Below are 25,190 nucleotides of genomic sequence, written 5' to 3'. Positions count from 1 at the left end.
TGAATGCATCAGGGAAGTCTAGATCATATATTTTGATCCTTATAAGGGTTCATATAGGTATGTCTAAAAAAAACCCAAAAACACCTACAGATGGCCCATCACTCACATAATATTTTCAGAGCTTTTTTAGAAGTTGTCAAATATTTTCTTGCACACAGTTCAAGTTCTTATGTGCAGTTTAATGTTCAAATATCATTAAAGGAATTTAAGTCTGGTTTCTCAACTCTACCCACGTAAGAAGCTACAGAACTGACATACCGTTGCTTCTGAAGAATGTATTTCTATGTAAGTCTGAGTTAATTTTTCAAAGGCAAGTAAGTTGTCACCACAGGCTACTGAACCAACTTAATACAACCAATTTGTCCTTGCTGCTGCCAAAGCTGCGGAACTTGCTACCCCTTTTCCTCCCTGCCAAGTGTTTCCTCATCCTCTCTTCCCAACTGCGCAGCCCTCACTCCCTTCTGTGGCCTCCTGCTGCTTCTCAAACAGATTCTGAGCTGCTTTTACTTACTAAGACAGAAGAAATCCGTTCAGGCTTTTTTTTTTTTTCAGGTTTTGGTGGGGGGTTAGTTTTGTTTTGTTTGTTTTTTTTTTTTGGGGGGGAGGTCCATTTAAACAAGGTCAAGTGGCTCAAGAAGAGCTTTTAAAAGCTCTGGAGCCAGCACAAAGTCAATAGCAAAAGCACATGGCCAGCAGTAGGGAGGAGTAGGCTTCCCATTTTTGGCAGCTGCAAGTGGGTATGTCAGCTCCTGCTCTTGGACTACATTTGAGGGACAGTGGGGGGGAATAATACATGAATGGGAGGCAGAAATCATCTTCTCTGCACTCACAAAAGGATTAGAGAAATGAGTGAGCTTTGTATTGGTGAGATTTGTTTTTGTCAGTACACCCGCACGAATCATTTGCGGTCCAAATCTGACAGGTCTGAGCCTCCAACGCTAAACTATTAAATAGCATTCATTGATTTTCAAGACCTGGTCAAAAGAGGGTGAAGAGGGGAGAAGGAGGACAGAGCACTGGTAGGAGAGGAAGAGGAACTCCTCCACTGTAATGATTAAAGAAGGCAAAAATAATTTGGTTAAAATACCAATTTAAAAAATTCAAGTCTCATTTTCAACTTCCATCATATATTTTCCCCGTTTCCATTAAAGTCATTTATCAACTATTTGCTGATACCCAGATGAGTTTGACGAACTAAATGGGCAGATTTTAAAAGAGACAAAGAACATTTAATAATAATGTACTGAAATGGCACAGAGAAATACTGAGTAAGCGTCAGAGCGGAGAGAAAAAGGAACAAATGTGAAGACAGAACAGGGAGGAGAAGAAGTGACACCTTCAAGTCAGAGTGCCTGAACTCTCATGGCGTTCAGCAGCAGGTTCAAAAAAGAGGGTCCAGCTTCCTGGTTGAACTAACCCTCACCATTCCAGTGGCTTACCTACCTCACCACGGAGGATCCTGCTGATCTACAAAGCTCCTATGTACAGCTCCCTAATAACAAACATAAGCAGTTCTTTAGGTCACCAACAGACCTATGTAATCTCTATTTTGGACCTGGCATACTAAATAAAGAAAAAGCATGGAAATGGAAGATATGTTGCATCTCAATAAAGAAAAACAAGGTTTTTACAGTAATGGCTTTGCTGACATTTCGAAGTTTTGTTTCTGTAACAGACTTCAGTCTGTATATAACAGACTAAATGTAAGGCCTCAGGCATACATTAATTTATGATTATTCTTGCATTTCCTAACAGTAGAGCCACACATGAAACTTACAGTGATTTTCTGAAGTGTTTTTAAACTGGACAATTACAACTGCTCTAGTATCATGTTCTTCTGACATACAACCATCTTCTAAAAATAAATAATCAATCTGATGCTATGTTTTGCAACATGCACTTGGATGGTATTATCAAATACATACAAATGAAGAATAACAAGGCATGGAAAGTATATTTGTGAAATACTGAACACATTTGTAAAAGTATATCAGAACTTCCTATCTGTAGGAACTTTTACTATTAAAAGTTAAGGAAAAAAATAGTCCAATTACCTGTTTACTGAAAACAATTACAATTATTTTTTTTTTTTCCTTAGGAGCAGAGTGTTTACTACTAGATGAGACAGTAGTTCTGGTACTAGAGTAGGTTTTATAATTTTATACATTCTTACAACAATGAAATTTTTAATTCCGAAATTTGGACACAGACAGCAGTTGATGAAATTCCTGGGGAACAGGACAGACAGGTAAGGCTTGTTTGCATACAAGGCAGACAAGGTGATGAGCATCTGTAATTTGCACCAAAATCAACAAAGCATCTGGTAGTTAACTATCACTGCACCATCTACAGATCTTCAGCCAGGGATCAGAATTCAAAGAGATGGTAGAAGCTCCACATTACCCGTTAAAAGTAGTTTTTCGGCCAGAGACCATTTGAACACATGACAATGACTACAATGAAGCGTAAAGGAAAAAGGTTTATTTGAAATGCACCTGGCACAGGCAATGGCAGGATAAGCACACCTAACCTCTAATTATTTCCCAATATTTTGTATATGTCAAAGTATGTTTTGTAAAAATGTTCAGCATTTGCCTGAAACAGGTTTCCATTACATTTTAGTCAGCTGCAGCATATTTCACTGATCAAGTGAAGGGAGTTTCACAGATGACAGGCATTCAAAGAGAAAAGCTCACTCAAAATGCAGCTATATTCTTCTGTTAATAACAACACTACTCAGAAGAACGACAGACACCAAAAAGAGGTGATGAGAGAAGCAAAGAGCCAAAAAGCAGAGCTTGTCAGGCTTCGAGAACATTTTTGTTCCACCCGGACAACAGAACTGTCCTTGTGGGACAAGGTGTACATACTGCTCTGCTGCCAGGGTTTGGGAGGTGTAGCGCCTATGCTCCTTCTACACAAATGTAAACTTCAAGACATTAAGCGTTAATAAGATTTGCTGCAAAGAAATAAGCTGCAAATTATTTTCACGCTCCAGAAGGAAATTAGTTTTCCCACTTTAAGAGGCAAATAGAAGAAATATTTGGCTAATATGAAGAACAGTACAGAGCAGCAAACTTGATGAGACTTCATGGTTTAGTCTACCCTTCATGTAACAAAAAACAAACAAAAAATAAACAAGAACTGACCACACCCATAAACAAACACCCTCAAGCACCACCTTTCACTTACTGCAACACTACACATTTATAAAGTTTTAAGAGCGAATTCTGATTCATTAATGTGCAACACTATTTCCTCATTTAAGGTGTCAGTGAATAAAGAGACTGAAATCATCCCCATTCCACTCTTCTTGTGAAAAATCTATTTTTCTCTGCAAAAAACTTCAGCTGCACAGCCTGCCTCACTGCTATACTTCATAAGGTACACAGGGAAGGGTGTTGCTGTAAGAAAAAAAACCCTTCAGGAACATACTGGCATGTTTCTTCACTGCAAAAGCAGCAGCCCAGGCTACATTAACTCCCTTATTTTAACTATCCCTTAACGCGCTCCTACTGAAGATCAGAAAGCTGCATTTCTGTCAAGATTTGTTCATTGGAGTTGAGGTTTCTATGGCCATCCCGAACTGTGGAAGAAGTTCCTCACCCCCAATCTGTGCTCAATAATTTTTTACATTAGGCAACTGAAGATTTTTCTTTTTTTTTTTTTTTTATTTTTTAATTAATCAAAAGAAACTCGAAGCTCAAAGATTTCAGAGAAGATAACTGATACCAGAATTAAACAAAAACTTGTTTCAGTTTCTATTTACTGCACACTTATGGTGTTTTTAACATTTACTAACATTTACTAGGTTATTTGTTAAAAACATCTCTTATCCATTTTCCCTTGCGCATAGCAATTCAGTCATTTTAACAGTATGTAAAAGGAGAGGACTTTAAAAAAAAATTAAACAACTATTTCACTGGTATGCCTGCCTTTAACTGTTCAATTTTCTATCACCTGCAAAATACTTGACATAAAATACCTGAAATTAAGAATTGTTGCTTTTATAAATCAGATAAATGTCCAGAAAAAAAATAATCCTTTATTCCTCGTTTTTCAAATGTAAACTGTATTTTAGAAATGGATTTGTTCTTTTGGAGTTTAATTTAAAAAGAGGAGTATGTTGCTATGCAGCATATATTCCATCTTAAACTTACCGATTTACCTTGATGTTTTGATTTATAAGGCATTTAACAAAGGTATACACCAACATAAGGTATTTACAAAGAAAACCTTTTGGATAGGGTTTGTCAATTCTTCCAGGACATAAGAGACTTAAATTTCTTGTTTGTTTGTTTTAACGCAACAAAATTAAGATTAAAGAAAGATATAACAAATTACATTGGGAATATTCCTATGAAGATGTTGTTTCGACAGAAAGCTCTGAACTTATAAATCAAGTTATTATAACATTTATATAAACTACTCTTACATGCTAAACAAAACAGTTCACAGCAATAAAACAAACAGTATCTCTCTGGCCTGAAAGGAGCGTGAGGAAAGGGAAAAGAACATGTAGAAGTTGTATTCAAAGCCAGAAATAATACGCCATCTAAAAATTCAGTGCCAAATTACACTGTACCACCAAGTCAAAGAACACATATGCCATAACTAACAAATCATCAACACAAAGTGTGCAGGATCCACCCTTCATCGGTATGGCCTTAGTTTTGCAAAGGGATGACCATACCTATGGACTTCCAGGAGAACAGCAGATTTGAATACCTGACAATAAAGATACTTGTGTATTTAAGTTACTGCAAACTTTCTGTGCAACAAGTCCTCAAATTCCTTTCTATCAGCTCAATAAGCAGATATCCAATTGTAAAAATCCTCACACTGGGTCGGCGATTGGTACATTCTTGGTTTTGCTTTCTCTTTAATTGCCAAACTATCTTTCAAAAAATCAATTCTCTACTTCAGTATTTTAAGTGGAAGTGGGCTGGGGGGTATCATACACCAGGTAAAGTGGGCAGGACTTGGCAGGGAAGAGGTATGGGCTGTGATCGCCAGTGCTTTATGCCACTGTATGACATTCATTACTTAAATGAAGCTGGTGTCTAATGACAGCATTACTGAAGCACTTCACTATAGTTTTCACTCTTTCCTCACTCTTCTTTAAGGAACCTGTTATGCTTTTCCTTAAATTGTTGAACAAATGCCCTGCAAGAAGTATGGAGCAGATGCTTACAACTATTTTCATCATTGTTCTGCAACACGGTATCAACTTTTCCAAATCTACTGCTACTTTCCAGTCAATGTTTAGCAACTAAAACTATTTTCTACTCAGCATCGAAACAGGAGACATAAAAATTAAATGTTAACACTTAGGAAAGCATTTATTTTATGTAGTAGTGCTTCTTAGTACTTATTTTTAGTAAGCAAGATGGTTGTTAACTAGAGTACAGGAACAACAACAGAAATTAGAGGAAATCTTGCAGTAAAAAAAAAATTAAAGACAACAAAATAAAAAAAAAGCACTAAGAATAAAACATTCACATTAGATGCACTTTATTTACAGAAACACTAAATATACAGTACTTTCCTCCTTTTCTCTCTTGTAGAAAAAAAATTCATAGAAACATAGAATCATTTCAGTTGGAAAGACCTGTAAGATCATCAAATCCAACCATTACCCAGAACTGCCAAGTCCACCACTAAACCATGTCCCTAAGCACCACATCTAGCGGTCTTTTGAGTATCTTCAGGGATGGTGACCCAACCACTTCCCTGGGCAGTCTGTTCCAATGCCTGACAACCCTTTCAGGGAAGACATTTTTCCCAATATCCAATCTAAACATCCTCTGGTGCAACCTGAGGCCACCTCCTCTTGTTCTCATCACTTCTCGCCTGGGAGGAGAGACTGACACCCACCTTGACACAACCTCCTTTCAGATAATGGCAGAGAGCAATAAGGTCCGTCTCCCCCGAGCCTCCTTTTCTCCAGGCTAAACAACCCCAGGTCCCTCAGCTGCTTCTCACAAGACTCGTGCTCCAGACCCTTCACCAGCTCCGTTGCCCTTCTCTGGACACGCTCCAGCACCTCAATGTCTTTCTTGCAGTGAGGGGCCCAGAAGTGATTCAAGGTTTGGCCTCACCAGTGCCAAGTACAGGGGGACAATCACTGCCCTAGTCCTGCTGGTCACACTGTTCCTGATGCGAGCCCGGATGCTGCTGGCCAACCGGGCACACTGCTGGCTCATGTGCAGCCAGCTGTCAACCAGCCCCCCCAGGTCCCTTTCCGTCAGGCAGCTTTCCAGCCCCTCTTCCCCAAGCCTATAGCACTATGTGGGGCTGTTGCGACCCAAATGCAGGACCCGGCACCGAGCCTTATGGAAGCTCGTACAACCGGCCTCAGCCCATCGGTCCAGTCTGTCCAGATCCCTCTGCAGAGCCTTCCTGCCCTCAGGCAGATCAACACCCTTGCCCAGTTTGGTGTCTGCAAACTTCCTGGGGGTGCACCCCATTCCCTTGTCCAGACCATTGATAAAGATATTAACCAGAACAGGCCCCAGCACCAAACTCTGGGTAACACCGCTTGTGACCAGCTGCCAGCTGGATGTAACTCCATTTAGAACTACTCTTTGGGCTCAGCCATTCAGCCAGTTTTTTGCCCAGCATAGAGTACCCCTGTCAAAACATGAGCAGCCAGTTGCTCCAGAATGCTGTGGGAAATGGCACCAGAGGCTTTTTACTAAGACCAGGCAGACAACATCCACAGCCCTTCTCTTTCCCCTTTGCTAGAAAGGGCAAAATACAGCCCTGCTCAGAGGAACAGCAGCACCACTGATCAATACACAGCCTGGCCCACTGCTTCCCACAAGTCACAAGGTGTCATGCAGTTTAATCGCACCTCCAGCCAAACCAAGGAGCTTGCTCGGCTTTTCCTATATGAAATGGGAATAACCAACATGACCTCTTTGTGCATCCAGGTGTATCTAACATGTGCTTGCTCCTGATTTCAGATAATTCTTATTACCAGCTTGTCCCCACTCGTATCTCTTAACAGTCACTGCTCCCTTGCAGAACAGACTGGACACAACAACGCCGTAACTACTTTCCCTTCAAATTTTAGAAATGAGTGATTTTGGATGAAATATACTCCAGTTTCATTTCAGCATATTACAATAAGAAATTCAGTAATTCTGAGTTCAGAAAATGACCTGAAGCATGGTTCATCACAGAAGTCTTTAGGTAGCCGCAGCCATAGGAAATGCTGCTGTTCCTACTTTAATACCTTGTTCTTCATCACTGTGTGCTGTTTGTACAGTTTGAGTACGCTATCACATCCAGAGTTCTGAAAAGAAGTGAGATGTGACAGATAGGAGTAACATTCCAAAGGAATTCTTACTGCATCTCCAGCCTGACAAAATATATTTAAATTATGTTTAGACATGCAAACTTGATACTGCAAACATCACATCCAATGCTACTGGCCAATGAAGGTCACACAGCTTATTTCAGTAAAACTAGATCACCGCATCCAAAACCAGCAAGAAGTTTGTTCACCATCAGATGAAACCAGAATGCATACAACTCCCAGAATGACTGGAAGAAAGAACAACTAATGGATCTTGGTGTATTCAAGCACTGATAATGCCTTGTTATCTATTCATTTAGTTTATATGTATTATTTATGTACTAAATATTACATATTTTATATCATATACTCTATAAGTATGTGTATATATATGAAGATATAAAAATAAAAGCAATGTGGCTGAAGGAACTCAGCAGCAAAAGTACAAATCCCTCATTTCAAGGGCAGAACTGCAACACTGCAATGACATTCTCCTACCTCTGCAGAAAACCCCAGGCATTAAGTCCTCCCCTCATAACATGAGCAAAACCCCCTCAGTATTAGAACACATAGATATAGAAACATATACAGAAAAGCCTACCTTCTGCTAAAACCTAGGTAGTTGGTACAACATCAACAAATTGAACTGACAGGCACTGCTGCTATATGCCCACCTCACCACTTTGCAAGAGGACATCAACAACAGCTTAGGGTGCAAATCATCAGTTTCTTTGCCACTCATGTGATAAAAGCAGTGTACTAATTAGCACTGCACTGCCAGCACCTTTGGACGAACCACCGATGCACAACCCCTTGCCATATGAGTGGTACTTTTACCCTGCGGTAAAGGGTTGGGATGGGCATCTACAGCACATGTATGCTTCCCTTTTGACAGGTACAGTTATATATAACCATAAATCAGAGACCTTTTAATGCAGCCTTTTAATTCTGCCAGTATGATTCCAGACCATTGCAATCTAACACCCGAATGGACAAAAAGCTTCTGTTCAAGTTGACTGGTAATGCAAGTTGTTGTATGGGAATCAGGTGTTACAATCAAATTGAAAAGGCTGCTTTACTCTGAAGTATCTTTGTTGCAGTTCTTCAGTTTATCTTGACCAACCATCATGTCACAGACTAGACAAAAGCCCCTTTGAGTTGAAAACACCAGGATTTCAGGAATACGATTTCTACTAGTATCTCCCCCTAACAGCAAAGACAACAGATTACTGCCAAGTTGCACACGTAACAGCACGAAGCCCATGAGAAGAGCTTAAATCTTACTGCCCCTTATCATCAGAAGCCAGCTGAGAAGCTGCAGGAATACATCCAGTTCCTTCCCATCTCCTCCCTAGAAATAAAGATTTAACAGGACTGCAGACCAATACTCATCATGCAACTACTTGTGATGAAAAACTTCTTTGCTACAACATTTAGATGCTTACTAAAGGAGATTTCTCAACCATTATGGGAATCCATGACCAAATACTGGCAATAAAGTAATTAGTCTAGCTTCATCAAGAAGTAGTACTGTTCCGTTCAAGCAAAGAAAAGTCTGGTTTTACTGACAACTGTAAGTAGAATCGGCTTTGGGCAAATTCTTATAGGAACCAGAAAAAAAGCATGCAATGAAAGGAAGACACTACCATTTTTCAATTTTGAGTCAGACAACATCAGGGTGTCACATACTATAAATAACACAACAGTGAAGACCATCTGTATCTTCTACAAGGTTGAGAAGCAAAAGCCTTCCATCGCTATTTTTGAAACATTTAAAATTATTACATCCATACCTCTTCCAATTCTGAAAGGAAACTGCCACATTGCTGAGGGCCCATTCAGCTAATGTAAGTCGAACCATCAAACACTGGACGCAGAGGAGAAGTGGAGACTACTCAATTTTCATCTGACAAAAAGAGACCTTTAGTTCTACAGTACAAATTGAAATCGAAGTTTAGCTTTCCGTCTCAAAATGCTACAATTCAGTTTATTATGCTCTTCGTCTATTGACATGACACCCTCTACAGCTCTTCCCTGAAGTATTTTCAGTTGCTGGGAGCAGATGTAGCAAGCAATGGCAGAACTGAAGGTCACACAATGATTTTCTTCCTGTACTTACTCAAGATGAGGAGACTCAAGCCATGAAAAAAAAGCTTTTTTCCTTAGACATTTCCTCAGTTAAGCAAGAGAGGAAAATTTGCAGAGTGAGTCCAATTTAAATAAAAAAAAGACAAACCAAACCCCTAGTGCTTAGTTTTATGGATCTGAAAATCACTGGCTGGGGAAACACTATTTTGGAAAGTGGTGATGGTGCTTGGGAAAGTAATAAGCAATCTCTCTCCGGGCAAAGAAACAAACCCTGGTTATCAAATAAATAAAAAAAAAAAAAAAAAATAAAAAAAAAACAACAACCAAATGCAGTTTGTTTATTTTCAATGCAGATTATTTTCAATGAAATGACTCAGCAAGACTGAATTCCACCCAGAAATATTTTTCATAACATCTTTACTAAACTACATTCAGTATCAGACAAGGAAAATCCAATCCTCTTCCTATATCCTGGTAAATAAAGCATCACACAAGTGCTGAGCAACCACCAGTTAATTCCATAAGCTCAGCAGTCCCTTTCCTTTACAACCTGTCCAGAAACACTGGCATCAGTATTTCTCAACATGGATTCAACAACAGATATTGCAGTGATCTCATTTACTTTGCAAGATGATTAAATCTTCACAAATGCTACAGTATTTTTGTATATGCTATAATCAAAAACATTTATGATGTACTGTACTTAAGCTTGTTTTAATATAACTGTTACAAAGACATTTCCTTATATCTGTCTTTTGTTTGCTGTGCTAATTTATAGAACCCAGCAGCTTGTACGGGCTTGCCTACTGTAACGTGACAGTATAAATTAATTTGTCTCCTGTTTTTAATAAAATATCATGAACAAATCCATGTCAGGTCACGAATTTACAGATACTGTAATATTTTTATATACATATATATCTGTGCGTGTGTCAGACTAATAGTTAATGGAAACTACATACTCTTTGCTGGCATACCAAAATTCTTACAAGACATGAATTTGCAACTATTCTGTTTGAGCAACACTTCAGCAAGTAGGACTGCGACAAGCTGATGCATTTCTTACAAAACAAACACCAGTCAGAAAAGCATATTTCATTACAACAGTCCTTCCAATAAAGGCTGTGCATGAAGATCAGTTGTCCAATGAATTGTGTTAGCTAAAAACACAAAAACAGGTAAAAAGATCATCTTCAGTATCTAAGGATACCGATTTCAAAATATCACAACTATTGCCAGGCTAACTGGGTAAGAAAAATGATGCTGAGTCAGTGTGTGTGTGCACATATATCTGTGCCATATAGAAAATAAAAATATATAAACCAATGTGACTTCTGATGAAAGAATTCAAATACAAACTGAGTAAGAAAGCTATTAAGGCCATGAACGCCTGTTTAACTTTTCAGCAAAAATGCATCATTTCAATCAACGGACCATTCTCTTAAATGGTGAATTCCAGACTTTGCTCTGCAGCCTTTTTCTAATGCATCTTCGAAAGGTTATTCTAAACCATTTTGTTTTCCTTGCATTAAGTTTTAGTTTTTCCCAGGCAAATCGGCAGTTAATTCCATGCCGGTTCACCGGTTCATTACTAGGTGCTACAACTGATAAGATCATACATCTCCATTACACAGGGCACCAAATGCTCCCCCAGTGTTTGAAACAATCACTTTCCTTTTTTGTAAAAATATCTCAAGCTCCATCTTCTATTCCAGTAGTCTTTGAATAAGAAACAAATCACTCTAATGGAAACGCATCAGTACTCTCACAGCTGCATACTTCCCATACATTTTGAAGAACATCAATGCTACCCAACCCTGTACTGTAACACTGAAGGAAAGAAATCCCTCGGGTTTTCCAGACTATTTTCTACTTTTAAAAATACACAGTCATAACTGCCTTTGAAAATTAGTTGTTTAATGAAATTAACCTTTGATATATATATACACACAAAGATTTCCAACAAAAAAAAAAACAACCTAGGCACACACACAAATTGAAAGAAGAGATGCTTTAACAGTGTGAAAGTCTCACAATTAAGAAGCCACTAAGTTAATAAAATTTAACAAAAGTTTAGGTAAATTTATGGTTTGGAAGGAAGCGTCTGATGTAAGCCACTCTAATAAGTCAACGACAGACTGTCAAGTGACAGACTAGGCTCTTTTCCCAGTTGTTAGGCCCTCGGAAACCAAGGGAAAAGCACTTCATGGCATTCCTGAACTACACTTACAGATTCACAAAAGTGCAAGAGTGGGTGCCTCCCTCCGGTCACCTCAACTGAAACTCACTGTGAAGATGCAGCAGAACATTCATACTAACAGAACGGCTTTCTTTCTTTCCTAATACACAATACCCATTATATTTCTATGTTATATATACAGCGTCTGTGTCAAAAAAGGTAAGAAATCTGCCTCCCTTAGTGGTATTGGCAATTTTCCTTATGCTGTTCCTATCACCCTGCCCCTTCTATTGACTACTTACCACCTAAAAATCTAAGAGTCTGTTGGACCAAAAATTATCACCCAAGTACTTTCTGTTAGCCAAACAGCAGAGACTTATGAGATGGAGATGAAGGAGAAACAGCATTGAACTTTTTATGTATCTATCTTGCTTATACTCAAAGAGATCACCAACAGGCTCCATCTGAACACACATCCTGAAACATCAGGGGAAAAAAAAAAACAACCCAAAACCCAACAAAAAAACCCCATCATTTAACTTGGAATTGCTTATCACTTAAAAAAAAAGATTGCAACATTAACAGATTGCAATAAAAACAGGGTAAAATGCCTTCCCAGCTGATCAAATATATTTCACAACATAGCTATCTTAAATTTTTGATTTTTTTTTTTTAGTATCAGGACAAGGATTTGACTGAATTGAGATTGATTGTCTTAAGCAGTATAGAAACAGTTGAACTCAAGAACTGTGATCACCCTTCATTAACTACTCACATGACATACACTTAACAACATCATGTTATTTTATTGTTCATAAATTATTAAACAGCTTTTCACATGCAAGATATTCAAGAAGTTTCCTCCTTCTTGGGGTGGATAACTTACAGCTACACAGCAGAACGATCCTTAACTGTTACATTTACATTTCTTTCACTGAGTAATTTTGTAAGCTTAAAATGGCATGCCACATGAAACTCAGGGAAAGATCACTAGCAAAAGCATCTAAATCAAGGTACAATATATTTATTATACAATTACTAATCTTACCTAAGATTAGAGATATTAGTGAAAAGTTTTTAACGATCCATGACTACTTTCTAGTCTACTGTTACAGTCAGAAAGATGACATCCTTGCATGATACCAGCACAAATTTTCAGTACTTAGCTGGAAAAGAACTACTGCCTTCTCAGGGACAAAGACACCCACTTCAGCATCCCCAGAAGCTGCAACCGAGCTTGAGGCTGTTTATTCCACAAGAGCAGAGATTTTAAGTTTCAAATTACTTAATAAGAGAAGGGGGGGGTGGGGAGGAGGGGGATGGAGAGTGGCCAAAAACATCTTACTTCTACCGATAACAAAGTAATACAGACTTGCTTGCTGACAAGAAATATGCCAGTAAACAAAACACACAGTTTCTCTTCATTTACCAACCACAATATTCTCAAATCTGGAGTATGCAGATCCAAACTAAATCACTGAATTCAGTAACACTACTCAGATTGGACTGAGTAGGCAAAACAGATTACACGAATACTTTATAAAGAAAGCATCTTATTCTTTGATGCAGTCCTACAGAGCACACAGTATTGACTGCAATTAGGTCATCACGCAGTATTGCTAAGAAGATTGAAGAATTTAGATTTAAGAACACTGAGGGAAAAAAAAAAGGTAGAAGCACACTCAGTATGAACACAGACTCCCTTAAATATTTCAAGGTATTTCCAAGGAACGAATGTTGCTACGAGATCACACCTAACACACTGAAAGCTTAATCTGTCACATTCAAGAAGAGAACGGATCATTTAGAAAGAAGTTATGGATAATAAAATACATACATCAAGGTTACATTTTAAGACTTCATAAAATACTTCTAAAAGTTTTATCAATTTTTGCTGCAGGTAACCTGATGCTTTAACAGAAAAGCCAAAGAGACAGAAAAAAAGCTATTGAAACGAAATGTTTCTCTCGTTAATAGATTACCTTTCTTTGACTGTAGATATCTCACAGCCCTCATCAAAGTAGGCCAGATCCGTTTCATTTCCCTAAGGTTAAGCTGGTGAGCAGTATACAGAGTATTCATCAGCTAAAGAACAGCCACCCTTCAGCGACAAATATAGCACAAGCTATTTCTCATCTGTCCTATTTTTCGTGGAGGCTGAGATATAACTTTTTCTAGAAATCATCACAATTGGCAGCTGCAAAGACTCTGTTGCCTTGGTCCTCTTACGCAACTCCTGGCATCCCCCTTCTCCCCCCAAACAGGAATAAGAAGAGATTACATGGCTGTTCTCTATCTCGGGGCAGAGGAGGCCGGATAAGCCATCTCCCCTTAAATTACGTTTGGAGAATACTTCACAGGCAACCAGGGGAAGGAGGAGGGATCGTTTTTCATTCATTTTAGTTGTGAGTGGGTGGGGGGGAATCGATACCTTTTATCATGGCCCAATGCAGCCACCTTCTGCAAGAAGCAGCTAGCCCTGCTGTAGTCATCCTCTGGTGCTAGCTCAGGAAGGAGAAAACCAATATCCCCAATACTAACCAGCCTTAACAACAGATGGTAACAACCTGCTTCATCTTTGAAAACATTTTTTCTTTCCCGCTTTTGAAAATTACTCTCTGGGGAAGTACCTTCATTCTGACCCTCACAATAGTTCAAGGAGGTGAATCCTGATTTCATCTAACACTTTTGTTACCCAATTTATGACACACAGGAGTAGGCACTGCCGTTACCCCTTCATGATAAGTTTTACTAAAAGCAAAGCACGCTTCATTTTAGCTTTGTTGCCAGCAGCTACCATTACCCACCGTTTTATTATTATTCCCCAGTGAGCTGACAGATTCTGTACTTATAAGACACTACCAGGATGTGGTGTTCCAAGTTCTGTGATTTCTTTTTAACTTACTTTTACCATATGCGCTACTATAACATGTCAGTATGTGGCAAATGCTAGTTTAGCCTAGGCAGTTCAGCAAGGTGCAGAGAGCATGCAAGACAAAGACTCTGTCAAATGCTCCTTTGTATGTCCTCCAAAAAATGAGACAATAAAAGTTATAAATAAATTTCCTGTTATTTTTTCCAAGACAACTAATTATCATCTACTCCTACCAAATCCTTAGTTCAGATATGTTTCCCCTGAACTTCTGGAGTAACTGCCTGTGTCTGTGATCCAAGATTACAGTGACGCAATACTTCACTGCCAGTTTCTCTTCCAAAAAAGAAAGTGCATTGAAATGAAAGTGAACACGAGGTAAGTTATGCTTACAATCAGCAACACTCAACCTTTTACAGTTGTTCTCCATCTAAGGAAGACTTGATTCTTTGGCTACCAGCAAAATTTCAAGCTTAATCCCTGTACTGTATCTTCATCTACACACCCCCACCCACAACACCAACATACAAATACCTTCTAGATTATAATAGGGTGAATATTAATGTCTAGGGGATGTAGATTAAGATAATCAAGCGAATGAGTTTCACATGTCCATCTAATTACTGTTCAGCCTCAATGTTAAGTCAAACCCTCTCACTGTAATAAATGCATGCTTTGTGGCTACTTATTGTCTCTTGGGGGTGAATAACAGAGGTGGCAACTTCTCAGACATCACACAAAAATATGTTAGTCTTCCACCGTAAATCCTACCTACAATAATCAGCCACTTGAAAACTACTTCTTCTGAAAGGTAAGCGAAAGCAGAGTTACACTCGCAGTGGTTTCAAACATACAAAGATCAAAAACAAAGCCATTAGATCCTCACATCGGTGGAAGTAAAAACCAAACAGCTCAAGCACTATTCCATTTCAAATAATTCTGAAAAGCAAAGAGAGAAAAACTAAAACATTACAGCCGTCAGGTGAAAGAAGATCCCAAGGACTCCTCTGCATTACAAGCACATGACCCAAATAAAAATATTGTTTTCTAGCTTTGTTTTTTTCCTTGATAGGAGAAAAACCTTACAGACCCACAGGTGGTAATTTATTAAATTAGCAGAGGATAAAAAGGAAAAAAGAAAATATATAAAAGAAGGTATGTGTACCTTTAGCCCAGCATATCGGGAATGGGCTACAGCCGCTTTTCTCCATATAGCTAGCACCTGCTCGCTTCGGGGCCTGCTGGCCTGCCACTTCCAGCAACCACATACACCCGACCGTATAGAGATTCAAGCCAGGCTCCGGCATACAATGTCCCAATTCAGTGCTCCAGCGGTATGTGGTCCTGCGAGGAGGGGGGGGGGGGGGGGGGGGGGGGGGGGCGGGAGGAAGGCTGGGAGCCGCTTCTAAGTACTCGACCCACCAGCGAGGCAGGAGAACCGCTGCCCCTTTTCCCGGCCGTGCTGCGCTGGCTTCACCTGGCGGCGGGAGCGGCGGCGGCGGCGCGGCCCCTCAGCGCACCCCGGGCAGCGCGCTCCGGCTCCGGCGGCAGGGGGGCACCGCGCCGCGGCTTCATCTTCTCCCGCCTCGGCGATGGCAAGCCCGAACCATCCCTTCCCGCGGGTGAGCGACCGAGGAGGGCGTAAGCAGGCAGCAGAGTGAGCGTGGGTGCCCGTACTCCTGCCTTCATTCAGCAGGGAGGCGGGGAGGGAGGAGGGGAGGCGATTAGCAAGCGCCACATTAATATGCTAATCTCCCCCTTCTGTTCCAGGCAGCCGGCAGCCGCCTGTTTACCGACCTGCCAGCCGGCCCCGGGAGCGGCTGAGCCGCAAAGCGGGCCCGGCCGGCGGCGCGGCGGCTAGATGCTTCCCCCGCCCGTTCCCGGCGCTGCCGGTGCGGCCCCAGCCCCCTCGGCGGTGGGGCAGCGCTTTTAGGTGTTTTCTGTCTATGCTTGTATACCGGCTGGACTGAAAAAAAAATAGGAGGGGGGGAAAAAAAGGAAAAAAAAAAAAAAAAGACCCCCTACACCCTCTATAAGTGTGCAGTAACTAACCCTAATTCCTGCTGAAGTTTCTGGAAGAGACCCTGCATCACCACCTGCCAGCCTTGACAAGCACAAGGTTCCCGATGGCAGAAGCCCGAGAGCGTTCCCTGCCTTACAGAGCAAAGAGCCCAGGGCAGGGCAGCCAGGGCAGCAGCAGCAGCCGCCGCAGCCCCACGGCCGGCCCTCCGAAACCTGGGCTGCTGCACCCGCTGCTCAGCAGAAGGTGAAGGTCACCCCGGCCGGACAGGCGTTTCTCCTTAACTTAGCAGCACGCCACATCAAAACTGCTTACGATAATTTATTTTTTTTTTTAAACTGAGTATAAACTCATGCAAAAGCATTTTTATCAACACAGCGTATGTATGGGGAAATAAAGAAAATATCCATTTTATTCCTAGCAAAAGATTTCACAAAAATTATGAACAACCGATTCAGCTAAAATATGCATTAAAAATAATAAATCAACAGGAACAACAGAATCACATTGGTCATTAAAGTCCTTTATGTATTACATATATTACACAGTAATCTTTTCTCGCTCCCAGCCCTCAGCAGTAAGGCATAAGGCTTATCCAAGACTATAACCAAAAGGGAATTTATCTAAAGCTAGCAGCCTATCTGCCTACTTGTAGCGGCACGTACTCATCATGCTCATCTACAGCATACATTTAATTACCTTTCTTTACCTATAATACTGCAATCTTCATTTGTCAATGCACTGGCTATGCAGAACTACGGTGGTGTCTGTTAAACTCTTCATTAAAAAAATGCAGCAACTGCATGTAAGTATTGCTTTCTTCTCTATTTAAAAGAGAAAAATAAATATTCACTGGGGAAAAAAAGGGGGGGAAAAAGTTAGATTAGGCCACAACCAGGCCCATCAGATGTTCTGCATCACTGCTCAGGCACAAAGCTCTTTCTGGGGCTGAAGAAAGCCAAAGAGAACTGAAGACATGCCTGCATGCCCTCCTCCCCCCCCAAAAAAAAAGTTTTCAAAGCCCCCAAAGTGCTACACAGCCAGCCAAATACTTTCGGCAACAAGGTCGATTGTATTTACCTTCCATAATAAAGCAAACCACATTATAGTAGTATTTAGAACACAAATTATTGTATTGGCATGCCTAGCGAAGGAGCAGAGGCAGAGGATAGGCGCCTTTTGAGTTCAAGCTGCAGCTCACAGCACAGGAAAGCTGCTATTACGCATCCAGCTCTGCCATGGGCTTCCTTGATGACCTTGAGCCAGTCAGTCTTGTTTCATTACAAAACAGAAAGCTGCAGATAGTTCTCTAGTTTTCCCTAAGTTGGTTTGTGCTTTAGGGTGTAAAATAAACAAACTCCGTGTTTCTTCCATAAAAATGTTTTGCAGAAAACTAAAAAAAACCCAATACATGTAAAAGGTAAAAATGGTATGGCCTGAATTAAGTTTTATTTATGGGGGGAAAAAAACCGCAAACCACCAACCCTTTAAATATCAACTGGTGAGTGCACTACCAAGGAGAATTTTAATAAACAGATTATGTGGACTCACATTTTTCTTTATACTTTTAACAGATGAGACTAATACAGATTATCAATCCAAGTGTCAGGAGACACTATCTGCTGTTACGGCTATCCTTATTGATGATACAACTATTACAATCATTCCCCTCAAGGACATAGTTTCTTGTAATATTAGACTACAAAATGAAGGTGAAAAGGTACTATGTAGCACGAGAAATTCTTTATTCAATTTTACAAGTTATCCAATATTTTACACTCTGACCATGTACTTTTCAAAAGAAACCAAGCGCTTCCTTGATTTTTAAAACCAAAAATTACTGAATTTCTATTTCTTATTCGAAGGAGTAACCAGCAGACATATGCTCATTCTCACCTTTCAAATAACATTCTGTGTTCTGCAGAAAGTCAGAAACCCCAAACTTTCAGGCAGGAGGGCAGCAGGGATAGAACAGAAGACAAGGCAGACTAACACCACCCCCACCACCCCCCAAACTGGGGAAGTTAACTATGTCTCTAGTATACTTAATACCAAGTGTTTGCAACATTTTATAAATACTGCACATCAAGTAGGTATCTGAGTACCATTTATGTAAAATAATCTCTTTTAAGTAATGCCAATCAGATTACAACATTTACCGAGGTAAGGAACATCTGTCAGAAATTAGGACTGTGGAACAGGAACATTCATTCTTGTTGTGCAAGACGCATATGCTGACATACGCTGATAGTATCTGCATAGTACTCACTGTGTAAGCAATTACGCTAAGAGATATCAAAGAAAACTCTAATTTTAAAAAATTAACATCAGTTCATAGTAAAGCCACACAGAAGCACTGTCCATTTTCCTAAAAAACACATTCTAACCAGAAAACACTCAGACTACCCCAGTAACAACAGACAGGCCAAGGTCCTCAGCTAAGAAATGGCATTTTGCCTCCAAGGAAATTGAAGTCAAGACTTTTCTACTAACTGTGACTTTGGTTGCTCAATTTCAGCCTGGTTTTAGAGACTACTGCATGTCAGCATCAGCTTTTTGAAAGCAGGGAGGGGGAAAGTCAAAAGCTTTTGAATTGTATCAAAGCATTTAGGTTTTGTTTTAATTTTGCCTGCAGGGTTGATGCTGTCTCCTAGTGAAGTCAACTGCAAAAATAACAAAGCCTTGTGGAATAAAGGGTTAAACAGCAGTTTTGTACAATTGGGAGGCACATAAAAGGTTGTATAATTTTTTTCACTCAAGCTTATTCACACAAAAATAAAGATCTAAAATGCCTGTCGGATGAACTGGCAAAGCTTGGCTTTCTCTAGGGTTATACCTAGAGACTGAGCTCCTGTGGGGTGTCTCATACCTAAATCAGCAGAGTACTAACTACAGTTTCTCCCTCAGTGAAGAGCATCATTAGGATCTCTTCGCTATTCAACCAATTATTTTCACATCAGTTAATATCTCTAGTCATCAAATTTTGATCAAACTGGCTGGCAAGTTCGAGCACTGTTGGGAAAGGAAACACGACAGGACCAAACAGACAATACTTGCCTGAGTTCCATTACCCTGAGAAACTAAACTCAGTATTCAGAAGCTTTGGGAAGAAAGCAGACAGATCTGAATCAACGCAGTGTTTGACAGCAGAATGAAGATTTCTTTTCCAGTTCCTCTTCTGCAGTATCTCTGCTACCAGATGAGCATACCAGCAACAGAGATCTTTTTAAGACAAAAATGAAGAGCCACAGCCTAGAGCATAGCAATCACATCATCACTACTATTATTTTGGACTTGATCATTCATACTCTTAGCCACTTCATGGGCTACTGTTTATCCCTCTAGTAGTTACTAGAAGCTGAACAACAAAGTCATTTATTTTAAGAAAGTCTGCATATTAATGTAAGGGATGGAAGAAGAACACACCTTCATTGCATTCATTTTGCTAATAAAAAAATGAGAGCTCCCAAACCAAGCTTGTCCTCAGCAAAAGTGGAGGATTTTTTGGTAAAGCCACAAATGCATTTTACTGAAACAACTGCAGAACAGCCTGCAAAGTTAAGAGTGCCTGATGACTGTTCTAAAAATTAAAGCATGTTTATTGCTCATATGACAATCTTCTGCATCCTAATTCATTTGCTTTTCCATCATTGTATCCAGAATTTGGCAAACATGCTCTCCAAGCATTGAAACTGTGCTGCAATCTTCATTTATCTTCATTCTCTGAAGCCTGTTCCTTAGGTTTTTCTTAATTACTATAATTATTTTGTGTGCATGTGTGTATTATTTAAGAGTGGAAAGGATTATCTGCCCTAAAGTTCCCTTTAGCCAGAGCCAAACAAGTATCTTGTCCTTTGTTCACAGGAACTACTGAAAAATGGTGCATTATATCAAATGGGGACTTACAGCTCGTGAAGTCTACCTTACACTAAGCTCAAGTTTACTAAGGCTGTCTTGGAAATCTGCCTTGGATTACCTGGTCTTTATCATCCTTACCCACTATGAAGCCCCTGACCCTCCACTCACATCTTCTCTAACATAGTCTTCTCCTGAACGCTGTTTGCCAAAGGGCACAACAGAGAAGAAGGACGACAAATTTCATAAACTCAAAGGATCTCTGAAGACTGAGCAGCTCAGTCCTTATTGTACTGCCATCACAAATGTTCCTTCTTATTTAACTGTGGGTATTCTGACAGATAAAACTGAAAGAAAAATGACATTTGAGTGTCAAAATCCAAGCCCAGTCATCTGACAGAAATAATTCAGCACAACTGAGAAGGCAACGTTGTCTCCATAAATTCATTTGACTCTTTGCAACGTGGACAAACTAATTCCATGCTCCAGATTAGATTAAGCATTTTTTTATTCCTGAAGGAAAAACAAAAAGGACTTAAATAAACCCTAGAGAACCAATTTAAAAAAATATGCAAACTACTAGTAACATCCATTGCTTGTAAAGCTGAGTGCTCTTTTGTGAGGTTCCTATCAAACAAATTTTTAATTTAGATTTGGGACTTTAGTCTTCATTTTGAACTTCTAGTGGTACCTGCTTTAAGACTTCTTACTCAGAGAATGCTTGAGATTTGAACGAGTACAACAGAGTGAAGCTCACACTTCCCAGCTTCAACCTGGAGCAGTCAATAGCCAGGAAAAGAAAATACACTGCAAGATTCACACTACAGCACTTCAGTCGACCAGAAGACTACGTCAGTATCCTAAACTCATTCTAGAATATAAACTGCTTTGGATCTCTGCTGAAGACATTCTTCTGGCAGAAATTCAATGCAGTACTGAATTTGTTACCTTCCTCTATTTGGTGAGCTTTATAGTAGAATATATCTAGGGTATTCCTGAAAAGTGCAGTTTTAAACCAACACTGTTATCACCATCTGGGCCACAGTCATCGGATTAGCCTTACTACCCTTTGAATTACATTTTGAAAACAGTTGTCAGAATTCACTACTTTTGTTTTACAATCTCAACCTACTGGTAGCAGTGAGACGGGGAAAGGAAACAGCAGCACATTGGGAGAGAGCAGGAGGAACAGAGTATTAATGATGTTTGCCATGCTTCCCCTTCCCAAAGGATCCTCTGATGTTGAGCAGCAGAGCCTACAGCATGCAGCCTCCAAGCCCATGCTGATAAGACAACAGACATTAGAAGGACCACTAAGTTTAAATTTATTTTTATTATTTCATAAATAAAGACTAGCCACTTTTTAAACCCATATGGGTAGTAATAATTTTCAGGCATTGAAGTTGTAGCAGATTTTCTTGTGGGTAGACTAACCCACTCATATGCTCCCACTTCCTTCAATGTACTTTTTGAAGGCTTACTGTAGAGAAGTATAAAGTCAGCACCATGAAAGCTGAGAATGGTTTAAAATTACTCCCTCCTTAGGGCACCGATTCCAATCTTCTGTCTCTTCATGTTCTAGGTTATTTACAAAAAAAAAAAAAAAAAACAAACAAACACCACCAAACTCCAAAACAAAACAAACTAAAAACCCACCCAACAATTCCTATCCTCAAGACATCTTTGAGAAGTTCCTTCACAGTTCCAGTGCTTAAAAGCAAACACCTGCTTCATGGAGACCTGGAAAACTAAGAGAAGAAAGAGTGAACCCTACATATCCTTCTCCTTGTTTACTGCAAAACAGTCTGATAATTTTGCTCTTTGACAGGATCACTGTACTTACCAGTTTGTACTGCTTCTCATCAACCTTCTTGGATGGGAGAAAGATGAGAGGTGAGACAAAGTTATACTGAATGGTCAACAGAACCTTTTTTGACTTTATAAAGCTTCCTCTGTTTCTGCAGAAAACATTCTGTTTATGAGGTAAACACAGCAGAAGGTAGCTGAAGGGGGAAGACCCCACCTCTTTGATGCTATTTAAAGGAAATGCATTCTGTAAGGATTACTTTTGTTCTGTGGAAGGGATCCATGAGTGGATCAGTTGACCTTACAGATGCTTCTTAAAACTCTTCATTCATTCAAGGGTAACCTAGAAATAATTAGTCACATCTTCTAAGAAGGATATAGGAAAGTTGCTTATGGGTCAGCAAGTCTCTTCAGTGCCTGTTTATATCTGGGCTGCTTTCTCTCTCATCTAATAACCCGTTACACAGAAGAAAGAAAGAAAGCTGTGCAGCCACAGAGAGTCCAATTAATTTACCAGAAATTATGTAGTCTGGACATGTGTCCCTTGTACTGCTCTTCCTCTGTATGCTAAATATGAAGTTAGAACAGCTTACCAAAAGACTTTGTGCTAAAAAGATGTTACAACGGAGAGTTGTACCTGAATTATATATCACTACACCTCAGAAGAAAGTATGTAATTTTCAAAGACTCTCAGCATTACATAAAACACAAAACATAACTACAGCGATTCCTCAGACTTCCAAACCATCAAATGCGATTACAAACTGAACAAAATTAATCCATGAGCTCACAATAATGCAGTACTATTCCATTTATATTTAAAAACACACTGTTGGAACACTTAACATTGTATTTCTTAGTGAAGGATATGCATAGCATAAAACCCCAATGTATACAAAAACACAGGCTAAGACAGATAGCTATCTAACTTTAAAGTGCCAGTATTAAGGAACAATCAACAAGCTGGTGTTGATGTCCTTCAAGTCTAAAAAAAAAATTTACAAAACTCTAAAAAATGTTGTGTAATATAAACATTAAGGCTGCTCTATTAATCAAACAGATTCTGTGCCTTAACCTACCAAGCAAGACTAGTGTATTTAAAAAACAAGAAAATATCGTTAGAGACAAATTCCCCTTTCCGACTCCAATTAGCATAATTTGGATTCAAAACTGTTACATGAGAAATCCCAACAAATTCCACTTTGATGTTTTGTTTAGGAGAACCTCTAGTAGAGCCCGGGTGTAGCTGAGCCTCTAAACCACAGAAAATTCAATTCCTTTTCCCTTTAAATCAACCCCTCACCCAATTTTATACCAAGAAGGGACATTCACTTTACAAGAGCTTTCACCTATCTCGCTGCTTCATGAGAGCAGCAATAAACTCTCAAGCAGCAGTTTGTCAGGCGGTCATTTTATGCTCTGTTACAGAGAATCAAAGGTCATCTTTAGCTAACAAAACTTTTCACTCGATGCAAAATCCACCACCTTAAAATAGCCTCATTTGTTCCTCTAATTACACAAGACAGCTTGTCGTCAGCACAGTTCTGTCAAACAAGTTATATTTACCTACAAAAAAATACCTGCAAAGTGGTATCAAAGTGCTCAGAAAACACAAGAATGTGCTACTTAGTTAAAAAGGCTTCCAAGGAGCTCACCACCAAATAAAGTTCAGGTTAGTTTAGCAAAGCAGCTGTGACACTAGATGAAACAGCCCTCAGTATTTCAAAGACAGAAAACATGCCCAGTCTGCATCCTTTTATAATACAAAAATTGATGAGCAGACCAATAAAGCCTCTTGTTTGTAGCTCCAAGTTCATCTGAACTTTAAGTGTAATAAACTTTTATCCATTGACTCAAGGACGACTTCAGCATGAAAGGCAGGGTTTTGGTGAAGCTGAAAACACATTCAAGAATGCTGTTAAAATTAAAGTAGACAAGACCAAGATCTACAAAGACCAACCCATACAGCTGGAAAAGAGCCAACTTTCTGGGCACAGCCCTTCTTCAGATCAAGGGGAAGGGATGTTAAGTATCCTATGTCTTCAAACAGTAAAAAAAAAAAGAAAAAGTGTAGCAAAAAAACCCTATTTCTGATGCAGCCTGAATGACCTACATTACCAAACATCATAGGAACAACACTGGGCACAGAACAGCATCTGACATGGCCAAGAGTTCATCTCTTGTGTAGTTCTGAGCTATCAAGCACCACTACCAAAGAACTTGTCGTGTTGCTCTCCTCAATCCCATTTGATGCATTTCAACCAAGACACAGTACTAAAGCTTTTAAGAGACCAAGAGACTGGGACAAAAAAAAAAGTAAAAAAATAAAATCAGTGAATGCATAAACAGAGGAAGACTATAAGCCTTGTCCTGCCACTCATACGTGGAGAACAAAGTCAACTTAAACTGGTAGCTGAGAGATTCAAGTATCCTGAAATGAAAGCATAGTAAGAATTTTTAACTGCAGAAGGAGCTATGAAACTGCCTTCTTAATAGGTTAAATATCTTCAAAGGATGACTTAAGACAAGTTCTGTCTTGGAGTTGAAGGACGCAGGTCATGAAACAAAACCTAACCACTGTCCTTCAACTTTCTACTTAAAACCCTTCTTTAAGAAATTCTATATAAAACTATATACTGATGTTTCCAGACCCTCAACGATCATTACTACCTCCAACATCTCACTATTATTTGGCTCCCCTACCTTTCTCTATAAAGTCCTCAGGTTTCAGTAACACCTTCCGCTCTTGGAGGACGCATAGTTCACCAGACAGTCAGCAGCAATTTCAATGCAAACCAATAATGTCTTAGCAGGGGTCCTCAAACTTTTTAAGCAGGGGCCGGGCGCGCGGATGCAGTGGCAGGCAGCCATCTGCGGCTGCTTGGTTTCCCCCCCCAACCCCGGCTAGGGGGGTGGGGGGTTCTGTAAATACCGGGGGCCAGACTGAGGACCCTGGGGGGCTGTACCAGGCCTGCGGGCCGTAGTTTGAGGACCCCTGTCTTACAGGGACTAAGAGCCTTAGGTGCATTCTAAGTTTTCATTAGCAGTTCAGCTGCTATTCGGATCC

At 39.8% G+C, this 25,190-nt stretch overlaps 1 protein-coding gene across 12 annotated transcripts in view; it reads right to left on the bottom strand.

Moving 5' to 3' along the window:
* Positions 1 to 25,190, bottom strand: part of PTK2 (protein tyrosine kinase 2) — a 224,227-nt gene that overhangs the window by 144,610 nt on the left and 54,427 nt on the right. For 3 of the 12 annotated variants that reach the window (XM_080381081.1, XM_080381083.1, XM_080381082.1), the window contains exon 1: positions 15,608 to 16,378. The exons of 6 other annotated variants lie outside the window; for them this stretch is intronic. In XM_080381081.1, coding sequence (XP_080237207.1) covers positions 15,608 to 15,749 — 142 coding nt within the window. In that variant the 5' untranslated portion in view covers positions 15,750 to 16,378. Of the gene's footprint in view, positions 1 to 15,607; positions 16,380 to 25,190 lie in introns of those variants that run through there. 3 more of the 12 variants (XM_080381070.1, XM_080381080.1, XM_080381084.1) reach the window with 2 other exon arrangements.

The sequence above is a fragment of the Falco punctatus genome, assembly GCF_963210335.1.
Source record: "Falco punctatus genome assembly, chromosome: 3".
NCBI classification, from domain to species: domain Eukaryota; kingdom Metazoa; phylum Chordata; class Aves; order Falconiformes; family Falconidae; genus Falco; species Falco punctatus.
This window is presented reverse-complemented; position numbering and strand designations above follow the sequence as displayed.